General features: G+C 39.5%; 2 protein-coding genes across 4 annotated transcripts; one reads left to right on the top strand and one right to left on the bottom strand.

The window, feature by feature from the left end:
• Positions 1–524: 524 nt before the first annotated feature.
• Positions 525–7,997, bottom strand: pkmb (pyruvate kinase M1/2b). The gene is made up of 11 exons (XM_086299021.1): positions 7,923–7,997; positions 6,582–6,760; positions 6,330–6,421; positions 4,575–4,706; positions 4,306–4,492; positions 3,949–4,219; positions 3,695–3,845; positions 3,451–3,603; positions 2,072–2,238; positions 1,072–1,253; positions 525–961 (listed from the first exon to the last, which is right to left on the bottom strand). Exons 2-11 carry the CDS (start codon positions 6,730–6,732, stop codon positions 855–857), a joined length of 1,593 nt encoding a protein of 530 aa, XP_086155147.1. The 5' UTR covers positions 6,733–6,760; positions 7,923–7,997; the 3' UTR covers positions 525–854.
• A 5,564-nt stretch (positions 7,998–13,561) lies between these two features.
• On the top strand, positions 13,562–24,173 carry LOC147324877 (protein mono-ADP-ribosyltransferase PARP6-like). Of its 3 annotated transcripts, XM_086299024.1 has the most exons (23): positions 13,562–13,864; positions 14,560–14,631; positions 15,137–15,243; positions 15,347–15,407; positions 16,037–16,127; positions 16,214–16,280; positions 16,391–16,540; positions 16,627–16,765; positions 18,594–18,725; positions 19,165–19,260; positions 19,361–19,453; positions 19,535–19,660; positions 19,754–19,819; positions 19,969–20,036; positions 20,293–20,341; positions 20,502–20,614; positions 20,722–20,794; positions 20,922–20,991; positions 21,070–21,149; positions 21,252–21,315; positions 21,393–21,477; positions 21,607–21,679; positions 24,117–24,173. In XM_086299024.1, the coding sequence occupies exons 1-23, from the start codon at positions 13,823–13,825 to the stop codon at positions 24,171–24,173; spliced, it is 1,974 nt and encodes a 657-aa protein (XP_086155150.1). In that variant the 5' UTR covers positions 13,562–13,822. The 3 variants fall into 3 exon arrangements, with proteins under 3 accessions (XP_086155150.1, XP_086155148.1, XP_086155149.1); XM_086299023.1 differs by lacking the exon at positions 24,117–24,173 and having other exon boundaries at positions 13,566–13,864; positions 16,624–16,765; positions 21,607–21,768; XM_086299022.1 differs by lacking the exon at positions 24,117–24,173 and having other exon boundaries at positions 13,564–13,864; positions 16,624–16,765; positions 20,922–21,149; positions 21,607–21,768.
• The last annotated feature ends 255 nt before the right edge of the window (positions 24,174–24,428 follow it).

The following is a 24,428-nucleotide window of genomic DNA, read 5'->3' on the forward strand; positions in this document are numbered from 1 at the left end:
CACACACACACACACACACACACACACACACACACACACACACACACACACATTATTAGAAATAATAAATAAGCACAGACTAAGATTTGAAGAAGCAACAAAGACAGCAATTAATTTACATTTCTTTGTAGTTGCTATTGTGTTTGCCATTTCTAGGTGCAGTAGTTCACTTATTACACATTTAAAACAGGTAGCGTTTGAAATTGTTGTTCTTAACTGTCAACTTTTAAAGCTCACATCCTAAAAACAATTTATCAAGTTATTTGTCACTCTAGTGCAAAGGACACCATCCTGTGCTTTCCTTTCGATGACTGCTTTCCAGGAAGTGGCCTGTTTACAGTGGGAGGTTTAAATGGAAGTATGTTTTGTTATTGCAGTTCTGTTTAACACAGCTAGTAAATGTTTGCCAAAGTGTGTTTTTTAGTAGTTTATTTTTACTTTATCTGCTTTTTCAGATTTGACAACATGTTTTCTTATTTGTTATAATTTTGCTGACTCAGTGACAGTGATTACAAGAGTCAAAGTTGATCACATAGTTCCTTTTAATGGATGTAAACCCAGTCATACCAGTTCACTTCACAATGATACATTTGCACTAGCTATGAACAAAGGAAAAAAATTGCTTGAAATGAGGCTAAAGTGTGCACTGAGAAGCAATGTTGTTCACTTTGTTCACCAGAAGGGTTGCCACTAAAAAGTTTAGTCTCCAGCAGCAGGATTTAGACAGTGAATGAGACATTTATTCATGGAGTCTGTAGACATCAACAGAAGAGCTTTCTGAAAGCAGTAACAAAGTTCAATATGGAGGGAAGGTGGGCTGCAGACGAGTAGTAAGTGATATTTTTCGATGAAGTTCAAGGCACCAGCACAACCCTCATGGTGTTGGTGTAACCAGACCCTGGGCGCCACCCGGTCACAACAATGGCCATGTCTCCAGTTTTGAAGAATTTGCGGTGCTTGCCTACAAAAAGAGGTTTTTTAAAAAGGGAAAAAAAGATTAAGTTAACAAGCAAAAATCTCTTGCTCAGCTTTACTGAACTACCAGAACATCCTCTTAACTCTGACACTCACCAACTTCCATAGCAAAGTTCACACGCAGGTCCACGTCCTCAGCCCAGACGTCGTTGGCAGTCTTGGTGTAGAGCACAGGGTAGATACCGCGATACAGGTGAGCCTGGCGGGCGGCCTGACCGCAGCGGGTCAGAGCAATGATGGGGGCACGGGGCCTGTACCTCGACAGCATGTGAGCAGACCTGCAGGTGACAGGCATAAGTCACTGCACTCTGACATAACTTGGAGCAGTTATAAAATAGCTGGCTATTTATTTTAGAAGTTAGGGAACAAAATATTAATTCGTTTGAAGTTTAAATTAGTGTTATTAGTGCAAGTCTAATATTTATTCTCAATCTGTCTTTTAGTTCAACTGCTGATTAAAATGCTTGGCTTTCTAGCAGCTAAATGCTTTATTTAGTTTACCTGCCTGTTGCTAACTATCTGCTGTTTCACACTATGTAGGTAGCATGCTGTGAACACACCTACTGTGGCAGAAAGAGCCCACCAATAAGAGCAGAGCAAAGCAAAAAGGTGTGAGACAACCAACACTGAGCTGAAAGATGCTACACATCTCCACAGAGCTGATCTGAACAGCAAAGTCAGGAGATAATTTAGTTCCGTCATATAAATCACTATTTAAAAGTATTAAGTATAGCCCACGTTATTTCATAGGATTATCATTATGAAATCAGCCCAGTTGACTATATGTATGTGCTGAGTGCCATGTACTGGGAGGATGAACTCTAAAGTGGAGAAGAACGATTAGGGAGTTATAATTAACTTGTAAAATGTCAGGGTTCAGATCTCAAAAAGGTCACGGGCAGAGCACAGATTGTGATTGCAGTGAAACTTGGCACACTTCAAACGAGCTGGGGGCTTGCGTTCAAGAAGAAGCGGAGGCAGCAGGATAGAAAAATATTATAATGCCCCAGTTTCTTCTCTGAGAGTGGGCGCCGGGAGGATATTATGACTCAGCTTTACAGAGATTTACTGGGTGGAAATGTTCCCGGAGTCTCACCTGCCAGTCTTGGTTAGCACAATGATTGCACTGGCGCAGCACTTGAAAGAAGCCTCGACGGCACCAATAGCGACAGACTCTGTGGGGTCACGGGTCAAATGAGTGAGGCGACGCAGCTCCTCGAACACCTGCCTGTGGAACATGGCTGCCTCAGCTTCACGGGCGATCTGAATAAGTGAAAACAGATTACAGTGGCTGTCAGACTGCAGATACACAACTAGTCTGAGCTGTGGGAGCAAAGACCAAAGTTAGGCTTAGTGCAGAGTTCCTCATACCTGAAAGCAAAGTGAAACATCAAGCTACACAACAGCCATGGCTGCGACGTCCAGAGACCGTTGCTGTGCACTGCAGACACATGCAAGCTGAGCTCTATCACACCACGCAGAAGACAAGAGGAGATGCTGTTGGTAGCAGATGGAGTGCAGGAGCAGTGATGGGCAAAGAAGGTTGAAGAAATGGGAAACAAGCTGTTAGTAAAACCCAATGTGATGGCAGAGATGTCATGCCACCTTTGACCTCTGACCTTTCCTTAAAGGCCAACAGATTGAGCTGAAGGTTGAAGTGATAATAATGCGATGCAGAACAATTTATAACTACGTTTCTTACTGCCATTGTTTTTATTTACAACATATACGCATATAGGGAATCAGATATGTGGATTCTAAATATCAGGTTACTTTGATGCTGGTACATGGGGTCTAAACTGAGTTTTTCCTTCCCATTGTCCCCAAAGTGTTTGCTCAAAGGGGATCATATGATTGTTGGGGTTTTCTGTTTTCTTCGTATTATTGAAAAAATTAATTGAACTGAATTATACCTGTTCTAAAAAACGTAACGTACGTGACATGGCAGACTTGATTATCGTAAGAAGTGCTTATGTTTACAGTCTTTTTTTAATTTCTCTGGATTTGAGCGTGGATAACATTCATGGCCTTGATCATTATCATCAAACTTTACTGATATGCCCTCATGGAACCTGTGAACAAAACGATGTTACATATTCTGAGCATAAATTTTCTGGACGCAAGGCACACAGTTTGCGATTAGTAAGCAAGACACGACAATAACGAGTGCAAAAGTGAAACAAGTAGCTTCAGATAAAAGGAACGCACAAAGGAGCAAGTCTAATCTGAATCATGTGAACCTTCTGTTGCTGAAAAACTATCTGTTTGGCAGCAAACGCTCAAGATTCACATGTAAGATAAACCACACACTTTATACTTATAATGAAAGCTTCCTCACAGGCTCAAAACACAACAATTTGACTGAGTGTGACTGGAGGAGTTCTCACATCAGACATTCAAAAACCTTCAGGTGTTCTTTTGATATTGGTATTAAAGATGGTTACACTGAGCACATTCACACTGAAGCCATCTTACCAAATGCTGTGTGCGCACTGCCTCCAGAGGGTAGTCTCCCTTGGCTGTCTCACCGCTCAGCATGATACAGTCGTTGCCATCCAGCACAGCATTGGCAACATCACTGGCCTCAGCGCGAGTAGGGCGAGGCTTCTTGGTCATGCTTTCAAGCATCTTAATGTGAACAAAGAGACAGACTGCATCATTTCACGTCTGCAGAAAAGCACTTATTTGGACTCCACTAATCCGTGCTCCCATCACAGACCTGTGTGGCACAGACGATTGGCTTGCCAATCCTGTTGCATTTGCCGGTCATCATTTTCTGGGCGATGAAGACCTTCTCGGTTGGGATTTCAATTCCCAGATCTCCACGGGCCACCATGATGCCATCACTAGCTTCCAGGATCTCATCAAATCTTTTAGAAAGAAAAAAAAGGGGGGGGGGGGGATGAAGAAAAAAAGTTCAACCATCAAAAAGACAGACTTGTGCTGTGATCGTTTGCACACTACACCACCCACCTGCGCACGCCCTCATGGTTCTCCAGCTTGCTGATGATCTTGATGTCCTTGCCCTTCTCACCCAGCACTTTCCTGACAGCATGAACGTCAGCGGCCTTACGGATGAAAGAGGCGAAGACCATGTCAACACCCTGTTCCACGCCAAACTGCAGGTCCTGAATGTCCTTCTCAGACACTGCAGGCAGGTCAACAGCAGCTCCGGGCAGGTTGACGCCCTTCTTGCTGCCCAGCGTGCCGCCGTTCTCAATGTCACAAATCAAGTAATTGCTGCCTTCGGTTACAAGGAAGCACAGAAAAAATATTTCAGCTACTGGAGGCAGAACGAAAGGAGGACGGACAAATTGTTCGTGCTCTTACCGACTTCTTTAACCTTGAGGGAAATCAGACCGTCATCAACATAAATGTGGCTTCCAACCTGCACAACCTTAGTGATGTTTTTGTAGTCCAGCCACAGAATTTTCTCATCACAGTTGTCTGTGTACTGGTCATCGAGCGTGATCTTGATGGTTTCACCCTTTTTCAGCTCAACCTCAGCAGTGCCACTCTGAAAACAATGAGAAGTGACTTGAGGAGAGAGTTCCTCACACTGGCTTCATTAGAGCTGCGGTAATCTGGCAAGAACTCACGCCTTTGATAAGTCCAGTCCTGATTTCTGGTCCCTTGGTGTCCAGAGCGATGGCCACTGGTCTGTAGTCAACAGATCCAGGTACAAAGCTCTCAGTTGCGTCGCGGACATTCTTGATGGTCTCGGCATGGTACTGCATGAAAACAGATGTTATATTAAAAAGATCTTGCAATGGTTTAACCCTTTAAAGCCGGTCGGAGGTTTTGCGTAACTATTTTTAAATCCCCATAGAACCGGAACCACGTAAGCTAGCGCGATAATTTTTTTTGCATATGAAACCGGAGGAGTTGTATTTACATCTTATGCCATCAGCTTGTCCTAGGTCACGGTTTCCTTCCACATATAGTTTTGCAAAAATTGCATAAAAAGCAGTATATAAAAATTATATCTCTCAAAAATAAAACAAAAATAACACTCAAAATAAATTTCCTGTTGTTGTAAACTATTTTTTGCAACTTTTTTGTATTTAAAGTTTTGAGGGATAAACTTCTTAAATTTCTCCAAGTAGAAGTATATGTAAAAAAACAAAACAATTTTCAATTTTTTTTGTAGTTTATTGCACTTTTTTGCAATTTATGTAGTTACTATGGACTTAATGCATACATATTATTAAAATTTGGGCTATAACAGTTGTATTGATGTATAGCAACTTGAAATGCTCCCAAAGATGGTACTACAGCATGTAAAAATATAAAGTCAGCTCTGGCGGACTTGGTTCTATGGTAGGTCTTAAAGGGTTAAAAAGCAAATAAATTAAAAACGTTACAAAAATATTAAAGGTGGATATTTATACATTTTTTAAACCCTTTGTTTAAAAACAGCTAAATTCAGTTAGTAGAGCAACAGGTGACGCCTCAGTGCTGGTTATGTAACTATATATTTATTTATAAGTGCAACATATTTTGAAAGGAAGACATTGTTCAGCTGAACTGTACATAAACAGCTGCCACATACGTCGGTACATGACAGGTATGAATGTATTTTTCACTTAAACAAAAACAGTGATGTGAATTCTGACTACTGTCCTTGGTCACTGGCTTCTCTACATGCCTTCTCCTCATACTGTTGCTGTGGGGGGGTGACTCCTATTTATAGCTGTACTGGCAACTGTGACACCAATAACACAGAGGTCAAATGTATTTTCCCCTCCTCAGAAGAAATCATACATTCACTTTGCTGTACAGATAAAACTGAGGTCTTTTTATTTGACTGCTGTTGAGCCACTTTGAGTCAAGTTAAATTGGAGAGAATTTTTTTTTAACATACTTAATCTTTCAAGATCCAAAAATTAACTGTGGGTGTTCATTGCTACAGCTGATGACATTTGACGGCTCATCCACTCAGGTGACAGTGAAAAAGGGAAAGAGGCTTGACTTTTAAAGGCAAGGGGTCAACAGTGTAATGTCGGCTGAAGAGCTGGCCACGATACAGTGGGTTCACAAGCTACCAGACAGACCGAGCGCCAAAGGGGCGAGAGGAGGCTCAAAGATCACATTACAGATGGTCACCAGGCCACAGGAGTAATGGCACTCTGACTGCTGCTGCAGTAAAGGGTAAATCCTCACCGACTCACTTCTAAAGGGCAAAGAAACTGACTTGACGATCTGGGTTTGTACTGTCAAGCATGTGGCTTTACTGGAATCTGTGACGTCACAGTGTGTGATTGTGAAATCAGGGCTTTAGCAGGTTAGAACATTTAATGTAAAACAAATAAGGAACTGAGGTTGGCAGAAAGTATTTCTGACCCTTCACTCACTTCATGTGTGCCATGGGAGAAGTTCATTCTTGCAATGTTCATCCCAGCCTTGATCATTTCCTTGGCCATCTCCACAGATCGGGTGGCAGGTCCTGCATCGAGACAGTTAATGAACACAGTGAGACACGGGCCCAAGATGATCACATTTTTGCACCAAGGTCGTGTTTCTTTTTCGATGCAGATACATGAAGAAAATAATCAGATTGTACACATAATAAGCACAAATCAATGGGCCTTGGTAATGCGCCTGACCAATTGTGCAGATGATGCCAGTGTTGCGAGCCACAGCCGGCTCAGAGTCGATATCCAGCAGGCACATGTGCTCAATAAAGGTGTCTGCCATAGCAGCTTGTAGCTGCTGGGTGTGGATGATAGAGGAGCCTGTATCCTTTGGCTTCGACATGGCTGGATCTGTGTCTGCGGGAAGAGACCTTGGAGAGAGAGAAAGAAACATGAAAGATAATCGACCGGGGCCCTGGTGACTCTGGTGTATGGCACCAACCACAGGTTATGTAGAAAATCTCCTGTTTTTTTCATGGGCATCTAATATTTTTACTCGTGACACAATGGAATTTGCACTTACAACCAATAAGTTGAAGAAGAATTTATATAGACAATAAAAAATCAAAAAGAGTGTACAAACAAAAAAAGAGACCGAAAATATGTAATAGGAAAAGAAGAGTGCCAACACAAACTAAATGTTCCACTTCTCTGTGGATGACTTTCAACCCTCTCACAGTCCAGTTTTGGCTAACTGGAGAACAGCCGACACAAAAAGCAAGGACAACAGTATGGGGCTGAATGACTGCACTCTCCCACATTCCAGCATGAGTGTATGTTAAAGAAGAGGAGCTGATCACTTCTGACAGCGACTAAAGCTGATTCACATACACAAAAAAACCCGCACAAACTTGAGGAGGAGGCTGAAAAAAATAATGTTTCATGCCTGAAGTGTAATGCTGGTCCACAAGCCCACATTATAGAGACAAGTAAAACTTATATGATTCAGCTTGCACTTGTTTAGCCTGGAGGAGTGCAGCATGCTTGATAAAAGTGTGTTGTCGGGCAGTGCATGGATTTGTGGTGGGTGGGCTGAGACCATATGTCTGCCCTTTGTATTCACCTAAAATAACAGTCAGCTGAGGCTATTTGTGGACTGTAGAAACATCAACGTCATAATCAAACAGCAACAGACATTTTTATTAACTCATTATTTAAGTAAATCAAAGTCTTTATTGATCCCTTTGCTGTCTGCAAAACCAGCAAAAAAGAAAATAAAATAAATAAGTGTAACAGCTACTTCCTAACCCAAATCACTGACTGAAAGGTGATACATTTGAACGTTAATAAATGTTATTGCGAGATTACGGTTTCTTTAAACGTGCAGTTCAGTAAGAACACATTTGGTTTTTAGCTGCTTAATTAACAGGTAACGTGCTACATATATACATAATTACCAGATAAATCTAAAGGATTGCATGTGCAAAACCAACATTAACGATTCTGATCTTCCACACAGCTAATATACTACATTTCTACACTTTTAAACCTTTCCTCCATCTCGAAGACACAAACTCTGCTGCTGTTACTCACCTACTAAGTGAACTTCGCAGGGACCAAAGCGCCACAAGTCCTGTCGCAGCGACCGGTTTTATGCCTGTAACTGACCGGGACTACTTTCCTTTGAGTGACATAGGATATAGGGCGGTGAGGGCAATAATGGTGAGTGAAGAGATGCTTGAATTAAATGTTTATTTTGACAGTTGTTTCAGATTCAGGGGGAAATATTCAGATAAAAAGACGGAGGTTTGCCAGATTTTGAGTTATACAAAGTTTACGCTTTAAAGCACAGGTGCAAGTTTAGTTCACAGTTTAATCACAGAGCTTCCGCCGAGTCCTCAAACATGACACCATCATCTGTTTGGCCCGGAGACAGCTCAAATTCAGTGCAAAATACCGATGATGTCGTATCTGGAAAACAGTAACAAATGGAAAGCAATCCTGTTCATGTATTAATCACCAGGAGATGTCATATAAAAAGAGATGAGATGTGCCAAATCCAGGGGTTAAAGTGGGCCGGTGTTTTATTTTGTTTTTGTATTTTTTAAATATTGATATGTTCCCTCCTTTTAAATCCCGTTTGTCATTTTTAACCCTGATAAATCCCTCTGAGCTGATTGGTGGTGTCATGAGAAAAATGGCGCCTCGTTATTTGTGTTACAGAGACACTGAGGCACGAGACCAGACAGAAGAGTTTTTTTTAAATTTCTTTTTTGTGTAACTAAAATAATTGTGTAACTAAGATAATAGTGACACATGTATGGATTTGCACAAACTCGAGATGGAGACCTTGTTTGCTGAGGTCTTTAATCTTGTCAAACTGACAGACAGAGAAGACCATTCAGAAAATGACGATTCTGCGAATGCAAGATCTGGAACACCGGGAATGAAATAGTCACTGTCTGAGGCCTGTTGGTGAGGAAATCTGTGATCCAGGACCAGGTGGGCGGGGGGATCTGAAGATGGTCCATACTTATGATATTGCTTTGTAATGTGTGTTATTGTGCTGTAAAATAGATGTAGTCTCATCATCTAAGGTCACACTTGAATGCTTTCTGTTCTTTGATGCTTAGTTTTTAATCAGGTTCAACCCCCAAATTCAGGAGTCAAAAACCTACCATATCACACAGTTTTTCAACTTGACGTTTAATAACAGTCAGAACATTGGCTTCCGCAGACTCTCATTTATTGCCCTTACTTTGTTTTCCAACTTAGTTTAACTTTTGATGTTTCCCTTCTTTCCAGTGGCTTCATATTAAGAACCACCAACTTGCATTTAAGACTCACAGAAAAATCTCTTTTCCCCCCCTGATGCCAGTGCTGTCTTCCACACTGACACATGAGCTCCATCCAGGACATGAAAGGTTACCAAATGGTTAATGAGTATGTGAGTCATATATATAGTATATAGTATTTTATTTTATTCTATTCTGTACAGTTGTGTACTGTATTTATTCTTATTGTATTCTAATTTTTGCCTCATAACTTTTGCACTGTCCACTCCTGCTGTGACAAAACAAATTTCCCACGTGTGGGACTAATAAAGGTTATCTTATCTTATCTTATCTTATCTTATATACTATGGCCTTCACATTCAAGAGCTCTTAACCCAGTCGAGACTCCCTTTCCATTGCCAGAGCAAATAATAAAAACACCCAATAGGGAAATGCCTTTTGAAAGAACGCTTTTCCATCCTAGAGACATGTAAAAGCAATAAGCTGTCCTGGCAGCATGTGGTAGCTCATCACCTTGTCCAGACACTTTGTTCTTTTAATATCTCATAGTCCTAATGCATTTAAGAGTTTTCTATTTTGTTTTGTTGCATTGTGTATTCTTTCCCCATTATTATTTCAGGTTTTATCCTTTTTTGACTTTTCAATTTAACTGAGCAGTGTCTCTCTTGACTTCTTACACAATTCTTACAAAAACTCCTCGTGGCTCATTTTTACTTAATCTCTAAGTTCCACCTTAAATTTGAAAGACTTCTTTCAGTTGTTTTTTCCTGGTGTCGCTGCAGTGGATCATCTCCCTCCATCTTACCCTGTCCCCAGCAACCACCACTATCACCCTCTGCATGTCCTGCTTCATTACATCCATGGCAGTTCAGTCTTCAACCTCATTTGTCCAATATATCCGCTATCCTTCCTCTGCACATGTTCAAACCATTCCTGATCAAGTCCATTCTGATCATTCCAAATGTAAATCCTAACATCCTTAGCTCAGCCTGCTGCTGTCTTTTTGTTTGTGTCACTGTGTCCAAACCACACATCATAGCATCCTGTAAACCACCTATTTCACTCCTGCTGTCATACTTCTGTAAAATATTATCACTGATACTCATTTCCACCCAATTGTGCCCTATTTGCACTCTCTTTTTCACTCATCTCGTAGTGTCCGTTACTTTAGACAGTTGACTCCAGTTCTCTTTCACTACCTCTACTCCTTCCATCTTCACCTTAAAGGACTACTAAGTCAAAAATAATCAGTTTGTCATAGTTCAACTTCCTTCATTTGGCAAGCACAGAAATGCAAAATCTAACATGCACGTGCTGTAATGCAGTGGTAACATGCCGCTCAAAACATTTAAACCAGACCCACCCAGAGTTGACTCAATTCAGTTTTATTTGTATAGTGCCAAATCACAACAACAATCACCACCAGGTACTTAATATTGTAAGGTAAAGACTCTACATTAATACAGAGAAAACCCCAACAATTAGATGACATATAACAGCACTTGATAGTGACAGTGGGAAGGAAAACCTCCCTTTTAACAGGAAGAATGTCAGGGATGGCTGTGTGGCAGACATGACTCAAAAAGGACAAATGGAAAATTCAAAAGCAGCTCTACTGCTGATCTAAGAATGACAAAATGCATAATACAAAATAACTCAGGCTACACAGAGGAAACAAGGCTCTAAGAGGAAGGAGGAAACACAAAACACACAAAGCACACAGCAAGAGGGAGAACACGACATGGGGCAAGAAAAGACAGACATACTGTATACACACACTGATGATGAGGGAACAGGCAACAGGTGTGAACAAGGTTGAAACTTACAAAATAACAAGTAAGAGGAAGAAGAGCTGAATACAATGCACACAAGACAAGAGACTATCAAAATAAGACAGGAGATGACACTTAGACCTAAGACACACCAGCATGACAGAGGAAAAACACTGAGACAAGAGGGGAACTATAAATGGATATAAATAAGCTCTCCTTAACCAAAGACACGATAACAGGAACTGAACCAAAACAATATAAACAGAATACAGAATGAAACCAAGAATAATTAAAATTACAAACCAGAGAAACTCAAAACGGCGACAAAGAAACCTTCAGCAGAACCAGGATCAGCGAGGGGCATCCAGCTGGCCACGACTGGTTGGGAGTTGTATTCAGCACATATTTTCACACTCTCCAGAGTTTCATTAAACCAGTAGGCCAGTCATTTCTAATCTCTCTTTAAAATGTTTATGTGTAATTCACATGTATAACACCTTAGATGATTTTTAAATTCATCCACTTTTTTATAGAAAACGACATAAGTGAAAGGAAAGGCTTCTCGACAAGGATGACGCCCTTTAGGGTCTACTAGTCTGTTAAACTGGGTGTAAGTATACAAATTTTACACTCATTTATGACTCATAAATATTCATACAGTGTGTGAATAGCGTAATCCTCTGAGATTACAGCATTGGCTCCAAACTGGCTTTCACTGACCTTCCATCTATATGTGGATAAATCTGGAGCCGCCAGAAGCAGCGAAATGCGCCGCTGATTTCCAGATTACAGATGGGTTAAAAGCTCAAACAATGATGCAATGAAATCCAAGACGCCATCCCTCTTCTTACTTATCTTTTTTCAATCTTACTGCATTCAAGCAGAGACAGCATCACAACAACAACATGGGTAAATGTGTTCATTTTTGTAATATTGTAGATCACAGAGCAGTAGGTTTTGTACCATTTTACATTGTTTCCACTATTTTGTCCACATTTTTTAACAATATATGTGGATATTTTTTAAAAATTGTAAATTAATTGCAAACCCTACTTTGTCCTGAAATCTACGTGCAGCGGTTAACAAATTTATTAAACCACCGAGCAGTGAAAGGCCTGATTTAACAATAATGACAATGGCAATTTGATTTATATAGGACACTTCATTACATGCAAACTCAATGTGCTTAACGCAGAAAAGGAAGAAACATAAAAAATAATAATAATTTATGAAAATCATTTTTTCTGTTTCTGTCAGTCAGTATGTGCAAGCACTTTAAACATACTGATATTTGGAAAATTGCTAAAATATAATTATTGTTGTTATATATTGATTAAAAAGCAGAAAAATAGTAAAACAATATTATTTTGTTATTTGCTCGTATTCCTGAACAGAAAGAAAATATGATATGTAGTTCTCGAAAATTATGCTTGACAAATTTTTGACTTCGAGAGGTCGGGTATGCCGGTACACATTTGGGTATAAAAACATAATTTCAGTTCAGTGAATTTTTTTGTTTGTTTGTTTGTTTGTTTGTTTTAAACAGGTGTTTGACAGATTTCAAAAATATTTGTGGTTTTTTATTTTTCTGCATGTGGTCTAAAACATGTTTTACCTACTGTATGTCAAACAAGTCTGGGATTACAAAGCAAAAGCTAAAGGAAGGATTATCAAAAGACTTGATATAGCATCAATATTACATCTATGCCTATAAAACGTATAAATCGATAAAATTCTGAGAAGCCTTAGCAGTGACATTTAAAGTTTCAAAAAGTTGCAGTTTGACTTTTGTACATTTACTGCAAAACATGTCGAATAAACCATAACCTGCCCCCCCCCCCCTCTCTCAACAACTCAACAGCAGCTCTCTCTTGTGGACAATCTGCTGAACTGTGACTTTTCTGTCACAGTGTCAACATATTGTGCAACTTAGCAAAAATGATCATGGTGTCATACAGATTACAAACCATACAAACGAAACTTCTAAGATAAAATCTTTCTCTTTAAAAAAAAAATGATTTGAAACTGCAGTCAGTTATTGTTTGTTAACTGTAACTATTGTATTTAATGTAAAATTAATGTCTATGGTGTCAGTAGATTGTGTAGATAGATTTTTTTTACTAAGTAGATTTTGTTCTCTGAGCTATTCGAGTGGGTAAAATGTTTACCAGATATGACAGCATTCCTCTTGGTTCAGTTCTAGCTTTTGACCTTTTCCCAAATCTGTATCAGATTTGTTATAATCTTAAAAGTGGACTCTTTACAAACACATTTACTTAATTACGTCACCAATTTATTTGAAATATATTACCTGTAACAATGGGTGTATAAAAATAATGAAATTATTCGGCCTTTTTTGCGTTTCATGTCTGTTCCAAACCCCAAAAATGGCAGTTTCCTGTTTGAGACATGAGACATTTATACTATTGTGTCCATCCCTGTAAATACACAGGGGACACTTAGACATTCATGTCTAAGTGGATTACCCCAAGAAAAGCACTTGTTTATTGAAGGTGTGTACAGATGTATGCAGTCCTATAAGTGTCTAATCTGACCAGATTGTGGAGCAGCGGGTGACTGCTAACAAGGGTAACTGCAGATTAAGGTCAGTTTGCGACACAGCAGACAGAAAACAAGGCTAATAAATGCCAAACATCACCTGTTTACCCATCTTCCCTCTGAGGGAGCTTTGTTCTCATCACTCCAGGCACTGATTAATGCGCCTGGCTTTTAGGTTTCTACCTGTGCCACATAAGATACTTAAAGAGATATAGGAACAGATCCACATCAGTCTTTCATCTCACTGCACTAAGTGATCAGGCTGCCAGTGTCTGGAGTCAGTCATGTGACCAAGAAGTCAGGCTGGGCATGTGGGACTTCCTGCTATTGAAAAGAGAAGGCACCGCCAGCAGAGCCTTCAACAGAAATGGAGTATCCTTTTTTCTTGCTACATTCTCCTGAAGGAAAGGTAAGATTGTAACCTCGTAACCTGCTGTATCATTAGCATTAGCAAACACATGCTCTACTCTTATGAGCAAAATATGTTGATGTGTTGTTTTATTTACTTTTCCACTTAATGTCCGTGCACAGACTAAAACCAGGGAAACAGCAATTATCTCGACATAGTTCAAGATACTCAGAGCAACCTGCTCATTCATACATCACAGAAGTAACTGAACTAATTAAGCCACAAATGTTTTTCCCAATAGTGTTTCAGTCACACAGGAATGGACACTTTGTTGATTGTTGCTAAAAAAGATATAAGGACACGATGAGTCTACAAGCTCCAGATATCCACCCCCACCACCAGCACCACCACACTTTTATATACATGTAGAGGGAGTTATCCTTTTGTAGGGCAGAGGATTGCACTAGCCTTTGCAGTGGGTAACCGACAAGAAAATCAATTAAAAACATAGTTAACAGATCAACTGACAAAAAAGAAGTAAATAGCTGAAGCCCTCTCTTGCTGGTTTCTTGCTGAAATTGCATCACATTGTGGTATATATTCTGTTTTTGCATTTTCATCAAGCAAATGGCTTAAATGAGGCGCAAGTCTTAGCAGCAGGGCCAGCTGATTTTGTTTGGGTTAATAGAAGGTTTAAATTAACTCTGTAAATTAGAGGATCTTTTGATTGCCAGCTTTTCCCGTCAACCCAACAGGAGTGCCAGGAGTGGGAGGAGCGCCACAGTGACGACGACGCTGATGCAGACGAGATCCTGTGTGGAATCCAAGTAAACATCAGTTTCAGTGTCTTCCTATTACAACCTTGTAGCATTTTTAAAACCATTCAAGGATAAAATATTGTTGCATATAAAAGATAATTAAAAACAAACAAAGCATTGCATGGTCATTCAAGAGCTTGATAAAAGTATTTGTCAGGAACAATGATTTCTCCTTTTAATGATTTCACACTAATGCAAACAAAATTGTCTACATTGTAAACACACTTCTTGAAATCCACTTTTGTTCACATACTCGACTCATTTAAAATTTTTTCTTAATCTTTCTGTTGCAGTGAGTTTGTGTGTATTTAAGCAAAGCCAACAACTGATATGTTACTCTGAGGAACATGTTTAGTTTATTTTTTTAAAAATCTCAAACAAATCTTTAGAGAGTAAAAATACACAATGACTAGCTTGTTCAGATCACACATGATCAGCTTTAAACTGTATCAATACATGTCATCTCATACACTGGAGTTATAACGGTGTAACTTCCTTTCATCATGCTTCATAGGGGGAGTTGTGGAGTCAGTATCCCGCTGACTTCTGTCGCCACCCCTGGCTGGACAGGGACATCAAGGCAGTCAGGACTCTGTATTCAGTCTCTGCTGTCTCTGTCAGGTGAACTTCTGAACATCCCTCCTTGTTCATGGCTTTTAATAGAAGTGATCCATGGTCCTTTTTAAACTACATTTTCACAATTTCCCTTCTTTTTTTCTCCTAGGGAGTACGGGTCAATTGATGATGTGGATGTGGACTTAAAAATGAATGCTAACTTTTTAGATGTGAGTTGATTTACATCAATATACAAGTGAATTACATTTTTATCTGTTATTCACCAATTTATCTAAGTAATTAATTATCTATCTCTATGTAAAGTGCAGCTAATATGTGAGCCCATGTTCTCGATTTGATCAGCTCTCTTTGGATCTATAAGTTAACCTAATTTTATCTTGAATTAACCGTCTCAAAACCACTTCCGATCTATGCTTAGGATCATTATCCTGCTGGATCATATAGTCACCACAGAAATATGACTTTCTGACTTATAGTTTGATGTCCTAAAAAATGTCTTCACTGTCATATCAGCACTATCAATACTGTTGGTGTGCCCAGAATAACTCATATTTTCAAGCACAGAGAGGCAGATCCTAATCAAATGAAAAGAAGTTAAAGAGTCTTGTGAATTTAAAATTATGCATTCTGGGAACAGTATGGATTAAGCTTTTCCATTAGTTAGATGTTTTATGTTATCACATTTATATCTATAGAAGAGACCACGTTTTTCTTTTGTGACTGTGCCTCTGTGACAAATGGATGTCTGGAACCTTCTGACCACAACTGCACATGCATTGGTTAAAGTGGCATATTCGCATGACACCTGAAAGTGTTGACATCTTTTTGGTGTCCATAGGAGGTGGCAGCCCAAGCCTGGAGGATTAATCTATCGGAGCCTGTCGTTATCCGTCTGCAGTTTTCTATGTCTCAGTATCTGGATGGACCTGGTGAGCAGCAACAATACATCCACATGCAGAATTCACTTCAGTCTAAATCAATGTGACACTTGATCAAGTGATGTTTCTCACTGCAGCACCTTCAGTTGAGGTCTTTCAGCTGTCTAATAATAATAACTTCAGTCTTGGGAAACAGTTGCAGAAGTGAGTGTTCATAGATTAACTGCTCCAACAGGACATATCCACCGTTTTTATTTCAGTCATAGCTCATCTGAAGATTGTGTAAAAGCCAACCTTTCGTTTTTGTTCTCCAGTATTCTCACAGTTTTCATATCTCGGGTGTGGAAACACCTTGCAAACGACAACGCTGTAACTGGGCAGAAGAGGAGTCACAGCTGGTTCAGGCCAAGTGGAACCATCAAGAAATTTTGTGCAAGACTTAGCACCAGGCTGCCACTATCAAAGTATGAAAGAGTTAAATGACACAGCTGTTTTACTGACTGAATCCATTAGTGCATGGATCTATTCACTCCTGTCTAACAATCAGCAGGCTAAAGGAGCTCCAGGAACCGGCTGCAAGACGCCGGATCATTTTACCAACAATGAAGCTGAACCGTCTCACAAATCATACAACTTCCTACACCATCAAGAATCCCGGAGAGCTCTTCACCTCCACGCCCAGCGGAAAGGTGAGGGAAAATATACTTCAAAATACATCGATGTGGAAAATTGGTGTGTGTGTACATATTTTCTATCTGCAACTGTGTTTCAGGTTCGGGTTCAGATTCTTTTATTGATAGCCTTAGGTAGATTTGTTTTGACGCTAATTGACCTGACATCAAAAACTATATTCACATATACATGGTAAAAAAGGAGAAAAGACAGAGTGCTCCAGGCTTCACTAAAACAACAACTTCAATCCCTGAGGCTATAAATAGCACAAAAAGGCAAAAAAATGAAAAAATCTAAATTAATCGATTCCAATTAAAATGAATTAATAGGTGGAATAGATGTGTGCACAATTTGATGCTCTGTCATCTTCCGAAATACAAAGACTAAAAGTAAAAAAAATTAAAACTAACTCAATAACAGATCCATCAAACAGCGTCTTAATGATGTGAAAGGTGAACAGTTTCCACAAGAAAAACAAACTATCAAAATTCAGTCTTGCATCAGTAATAATCCCTGTGCACACATTACACAGTATGACCCTTAATGTTTGTGGCATCAAGTGTGCGGGACTTTTTTCATTTGGTCTTTAACATGTTGAGCTGGAGATCAGACTCTTCAAACCACCTGTTCAATAACCGATCTGCGGCTGGTGTCCAAAAGACTAATAATGGCATTTAATCTGCATACGTTAAAGTGTTTGTCCTTTCAAACATCCTCTGACACATGTTCGTGCATCGTATAAACAGCAAGGAGGACAGGACACACCCTTGTGAACCAGCAGATGACCTGACTTGGCCAAACAGAAGCCCATTCACTGTCTGCGTTCTGTTAGAAAGTCCAGATTATGACTTAAATCAAATGGACTTAAACAAATTAAAACATGACTGAATGGTGTTAAATGCAGAAGATAAATCAGTAAACAGTAAAGAGTCTGACATGATATTCGTCTCCTTCCAAGGGTTTAAGGAGCAAATTAAGAAGAGTAAGTGTGGAGTCTTAGACTCCTCTGTGAAGGTTATACGCAAACAGTCTTTCAAAGATATTATTAAGACTGAGGTCAAAGCCTCTGGTTGAAAATCACTGCGGGCTTTGGGGTGACTTGAATTTGGTAACAGGGACAATTTCAGCATTCTTCCACACACTGAGGACATGTATAACTTTAGGAACTGAATAAAAGATGTAGTGAAAAACCAGGCCCAGCTTGTTTGCAGTGTTTAAGCAGCCTTCCACATTTACTTGTCTAATCCCTGACTCTTGTTTACCGTAATATGAAGAAATTCCTTTACAACTTCACTAGTATTAAAATGCTGGTTGTCCCTTAATGTGTGGCTCAGTTCCTGAAAGTCTTTGCTGAAATCATATATGTCAAACGGATAATCAAAACAGTAAGAGCATTGGCAAATTCTCTGTCTGAATGGTAAAACCCTCTAAAATGCCATGCGTGCTGGTCTTTGCTTTTCAGCTCTTTGGTGGCTGCCTGCAGCTCTGATGCCTCTCCCTATTAAAAAGCATATCTCTTTCTTTGAATTGTGGACTTAACTACTTTCGTAACCCATGGCTTATTATTTGAGTACTTTAAACCCTCTTACATGGAATAATCATATCTCTGCAAAAAGAAATATATGAGCATTATATGTCCACAAAATTGTCCAGATCACCTCCACAGGATTGCTCGAAAACATCCCAATTAGTGCATTTAAAGCATTCCTGCAAACAGAGCACTCCTTCCTCAAATCTGTCTTTGATGTCAGCAATCTGGACTTTATTTCAGTCTTTCCAGAGTTGTTACCTTTTTTTTAAAGTTCTGAATATAGAGTGATATTGTTTGTGACCCTTCTTCCACAGAGGGTGATGGTCTCAGCAGTGAAATCATCAGCACAGCTTAACACTAAACAGCTGATGGAGCTACTCTTCACATCCCAGACAATTGGGCACTGTAAGACCACACCAACTCTGCAGCACGGCTTCTTGGTGCAGGTGAAAGCTTACTCTAATCTGAGGGTTTGAGTTCTCTTGCTCATAGGGGATTGTCTGAGTTCTCTTAAATAAATAATTTAGGGTCTTAACTTTGCAATATAAAAGGCTTTGAGTCATTTATTGTTGTGAATTGGTGCTACTTAAAAAAAAATTGAATTGCTTGTTAAAACCTGCGTTTGCTAGGGGACAACCAATCACAAGATAGTTGGCTTGAAGAGAGGGAAGCTACTGAAGGGCTGGTGCAAGGCCTGGGATAAGATAAATAATGATTAGTTTGAACTGTGAATCATGGAAAGCGACACTATTAAGAGTCCAGTTACAAAATATGGAGCTGGAAGCAGGAAAATTGACTTTAAGCATGACATTTGAGCAGTTTTGTGTTGATTTTGAATTATTTTCTTAGAAAGCTACTTTGCCTCTGTTTTCTTTGTGTGCACAGATAATGAGGTATGCTGAGCAGAGGATCCCAACACTGAATGAATATTGTGTTGTTTGCGATGAGCGGCACGTGTTTCAAAATGGGCCCATGCTTAAGGTGCGAGCTCTCGATAAATAATTAACTGTTGGTTGAGCAGCTATTCAGTAAAACTGAGCCTTGATTCTTCGACAGTATTCTCTACGTTGTGTGTTTGTAGCCAGCGGTTTGCACCAGGGAGCTCTGTGTGTTTTCCTTTCACATGCTGGGGGTTATGTCTGGAGCGACAGAAGAGGTTGCCACCGGTGCAGAGGTTGGTAAGCTTTTAAATATTTTATAGCAGGAGTTATTACAGTATGGGACATGAGTAAGGCAATAATCTTTGCTGTTGCAGGTGATCGACTTGTTGGTAGCCATGTGCAGAGCTGCCCTTCAGTCTTCACGCAAGAGCCTTATTTTTGAACCGTACCCTTCTATTGTCGATCCACACAACCCCAAAACTCTCGCCTTTAGTCCAAAGGTATCAGCTGAATCAAAGTTACCACTGGCGTGATCCGTCGTGCACTATTCAGTGTGTCATTTTATTGATTTGTTTTCGCTTTTGTTGTAACAGAGCAGAAGCTATGACAGGCTGCAGAAAGCTCTGGACAATGTCTTGTTGGTCAGGAGGATGGCACAGGTGAGGTCTTTCAAAGTAAAATCTACACTCTCATTTTCAACAATTACACATCGGTCTGCTGAATGAGCACAAACTCAAAGCAGGTAAATGATTTCCTGAACTGGATTTATTAGATTATAATGATTAAATTGTCTTTAAATCATACTCAGGGTCCATATTCTGAGATTAAGAAGCAGCTGGACAAGATAGACCCTCTCGCACATCCATTACTGCAGTGGTGAGAGACTAAATCTGGATGTGTTTTTAGTTATTATTTAGTAGATCGCTGCATATCTGTCCTTTTGTTACTCACTCGCCTCAGTAGCCATTCATCGAGTCTAGTTCAAACTTGGCAAGCGCATTGTTTTGGGCTAAGTAATTGCAGCGTTGCGTCTGAAGTCGTTTAAATGAAAGCGTTAGAAAAGAGTAACTTGAGTGAAATCCAGTTATATTTAGGTTAACATCTGGATTTGCTTTTGTATGTTTTACAACAGGATTTTAGCAAGCAACAGATCGCACATTGTGAAGCTTCCGCTGAGCAGGGTATGCCCAAGCAGTCAGATTTATTAGCAGTCTAGCTGCAAGCTTTAAAGCAGTTGTAGACTAGTTAATAATTAGCAGCCACATATCAAATTTCACACTGTGCTTTCTATAATTTAATGTTTTTTGTTGTTGTTGTTTTTAATCAATTGCTATTTAACAGCAACTGACGTTTATGCACACACCCCATCAGTTCCTGTTGATCAGCAGCCCTCCATGTAAGGAGGCTCACTTTCAAACTGCCAAAAAGCTTTATGGCAGCACCTTTGCTTTCCAGTAAGTGAAGTCAAAGATTTTTTTTTTTCATGAAATTTTCACATCATCACTTATACAGTATATAGAGCATGATCCATGCTTAGTAGATCATATTTCTCTTCTTTCAGTGGTTCCCACATTGAAAACTGGCACTCTATTTTGAGAAACGGGCTGGTTAACGCATCTTACACAAAGTTACAGGTAGAATATATAAATTCTAAATGCTTATTGTCTTTGATCACCGTCTGAAGTTACAGACAATTTCAACATAGGAAATTTTTATGTGGATGTTCAGACCACCGAAACCTCTCCCTTCTTTCTATTTTAGCTCCATGGTGCTGCGTATGGGAAAGGCATCTATTTGAGTCCCATTTCAAGCATATCATTTGGATATTCTGGTAAGAACTCTGTTTCTTGTCTGTCGATTACGAGTTCTTTTTGCATGTTTTTAAGAGTATTCTTCCATTTTTCTTTAGAGATGGGGAAAGGTCAGTACAAAATTCCTACTAGAGAAGAACTCTTGCAGAAATACAACCGAATAAACCAAATCAAGCAGGTCGGGTTGTTCACATTTATCTAAATGCTGCAAACATTCACTCTGGAGTACAATATCCTTTTTTGCTTTCAGTATCTCATCTTGTATTTCTATATGTTTTAGGAACAAGTGGGGGAAGGCAGGTTTTTGCAAAGCACGAACCTAAACTGCGTTGCACTCTGTGAAGGTAAATACGGAAGACCCCACAAAGCAACAAAGATTTATTTAATTGCGTGTGATGTGATTTTGTCTATCTGTTAACAGTGATAACTTCAAAAAACCTGCAAAAACACGGCAACATTTGGGTGTGTCCGGTTTCCGACCACGTGTGCACGCGGTTCCTCTTTGTGTGAGTAAGACAAAAAGCAGAAAGCAAAAGCAAACAATGAGAAACAGTTCCAACATTTTTTTTCTTCAGAAAGTTAGAACTCTGGACTTTATTTGAGCTTCCTAAAAAGGCTGCTTTCTTCTTCCACAGCTATGAAAACGGGCAGGTGGGAGATATCGACATAAACACCCAAGAGGACAAAATCCAGCAGGAAATTTCACGAGTAATTGCTTCAAAGCCATGCTGAGAAAACCAGGATACATACACACATATGTCATTTCTGTTCTTTATAATAAAAACAAAAACTGTGAGAATGAATATTGATTGTCTGTGGCTTTTTCTGGTTTAAGACATTAACATGAAACACGGAGCGCCTTGAGGTAAAAATTTATGTCTTGCACAAGTGAAAAACATTCACATGATTTAAACAAAAACCTCAAAACTGAATATGAGAAAAGCATACACACCACATGTATGCTGATGTTTATTGTGGCTAGCACAGTGGTTGGCACTGTTGCCTCATGCAAGAAGCCCCTGAGTTTGAATCCACTGGCCAGGGCTTTTCTGTGTGGAGTTTGCATGTTTTCTCTGGTGGGATTAGGTTAATTATTCTAATTTAGCTATAGGTGTGAATGTGAGTGTGAACAGTTGTCGAGTGGTAACCTGTCCAGGGTTAGCTCTACCTCTCGACCTATGACAGGAATAGACCCGGATGAGGACAAGTGGAAAAGGATTTATGGAGTGACAGCTATGTCCTAAATCCATTAAATTGGAGGAAAAAACAATGTGCATGACAAGTTTTATGCTAACCAGACTCTGACTTAGTTGAACACTCCAAAAAATAACTCTTTAAATTAACTTAAAATAATCATGAATAGGATTTCCACCTTACTAAATGTCTTACTTTTGTTGGACTGATGTAATTTGCCTGGATTGGATCAACTCAATTAAATTAAGTTGGGCTCAACTGCAGTAAATAAGCTGAGTCATCATTATTTAATTAAGCTGGTCCAACTAAAGTACATGAAGTTGAAAGAATTGAATAATGCTAAAATAAACCAATTTAATCAGGTGGAAATCCTTTCCATGTTTTTTTATGACCATTCAAATAGTTTTTTGTTTGAGTACACAAACACATATTCACGCGTATATGTACATATACATACATGCACACATGTGCACAATCAAAGTCAACAAAATCTATGTGATATGAAATAAACAGTCAATCATCAAGTCCTAAATGGAGTACAAAAAAGTATGTACATACATGTTGATCCCTATTACATGCTCAACACTTTCAGATTGATCACATTCATCACCCCCACTTCCCCTCAGCATTTGTATATAATCACCCTACAAAAACAGAGAGAAAAGAACAGGTATGATCCATCCATATTGTATGTATCTAGCAGTTCATCTATAGATGTATTCATCAGACATTAATTTCATATTATTCCAAAAGCATGTTTTTTAGAACAAACTAATGCTTGAACATTCCTGTAATGCAGGTTCACTTTAACCCACGGTGATATTAGTTTTGCAATATGTACTTTCTTCCACAAGATGGGGGTGTGACCATTAACTCTAAGGACCTTTTTGATATAAATACAGCGGATCAAACCCCACAACTGTTATGTTATGAAAAACATAAACTGGAGACTGAAGGATGTTTAAACTGGGTACGCAGCTGGGCGCTGGAGCTTCTGTTCATTTTCCAGCAACACTAAACATGTCAGATAAAAATAAACACTTGGGGAGATTCTGGAGCGTGCGCAAGGCCTCCAGTGAACCACCTTCAAATATTTAATGAGTATTCTCGGGATGGGAATGCTGCTGTTAACTGATGTTTATGAAAAGCAGATAATTCTTCTGTAAAGCAACTTAATTTGAACAATGCATTTCATGCTTCTGCTGATTGTTTAACATGGGGTGCATACCATCCTGCGAGGCAGAAATGCACCATTATAACAGCATGCTGATTCCATATGAGCCCTCCAGCTGCCTCCTCACCTCCTCCCTTGGATCAGCTTCTCTAAAGAGAGCTGCAACCAGTGCACCTCTGTTCCCATCTGGATACTGATTTTCTGTCTTTCTATTTAATGTACTTGTGGTCTGACAATAAAAAGTAGCAGCTCCAAGATGTGATTGTCCTTGTACATGTCATTTCTTAAAAAGAAGCACAACTTTTGTAGCAAGGATTATTTTGGGGTCAGCCCAGCAGGCGATGCACTGAAAGGAGGAGAGCTGTGAAGCTGCTGTAATAGCCCAAAGGAAGACATTTCTCTTGGACCATATGGCTCTCTGATGATAGCGCACTGGGAAAATAATCTTGAAAAACCACACTCCATTATATACTACAATGACTCCGCACATTAAGAATGTCAGCAAAGTGGCACAATTGAGTCGAGTTCAGTTAAAACAAAGATTTATTTCAGCTGCGTGCCTTGATCTCATTAACTCGTGTTCATTCGTCTGTATAATTCAAGCAACCACACAGACAAAACCATTCCCAGATCCCTTAAGCCTTTTAACAAGAAACCCAACTAGCTGAAATATACAGACATTATTAAATGAGGCAAAATGTTGCATGTGCCTTTAAGAGCACTATGTCCCACTCTACATGTCTCTCTCTGAGCCTCATATGTGTCTGTTGGCATCAGCTGTCCTCAGTGCTGAAAAGAGCAAGGACATCTTTTCCTTCACTTCAGTGGGATTAGTGGAAGAAGTGCCCTCTTTATTCTGCTGGCTGCCATCTCAGCGCTCATAAAGGCAAAATGAAAAAGAAGCTTGGACGGAGAAGAGAGAGGATCAAGATAAGTGACAAGTTTAGATTACAGAGCCATTCAGCTTTTACTTTCTTAGAGTAAAGGAACAAGAACAATGTTTTAGATCCCAAAGGAGACATACAAATAGTCTGTTACTGCAGCTTCCCGCACTGTTATTTTGCTGCTTTCTAAGTAATGACTTAACCC

Source organism: Aulonocara sp. 'chitande type north' Nkhata Bay, linkage group LG7 (assembly GCF_057382095.1).
Source record: "Aulonocara sp. 'chitande type north' Nkhata Bay isolate Kocher_YH1m ecotype deep benthic linkage group LG7, A_spYH_male_GT1.1, whole genome shotgun sequence".
Taxonomy (NCBI): domain Eukaryota; kingdom Metazoa; phylum Chordata; class Actinopteri; order Cichliformes; family Cichlidae; genus Aulonocara; species Aulonocara sp. 'chitande type north' Nkhata Bay.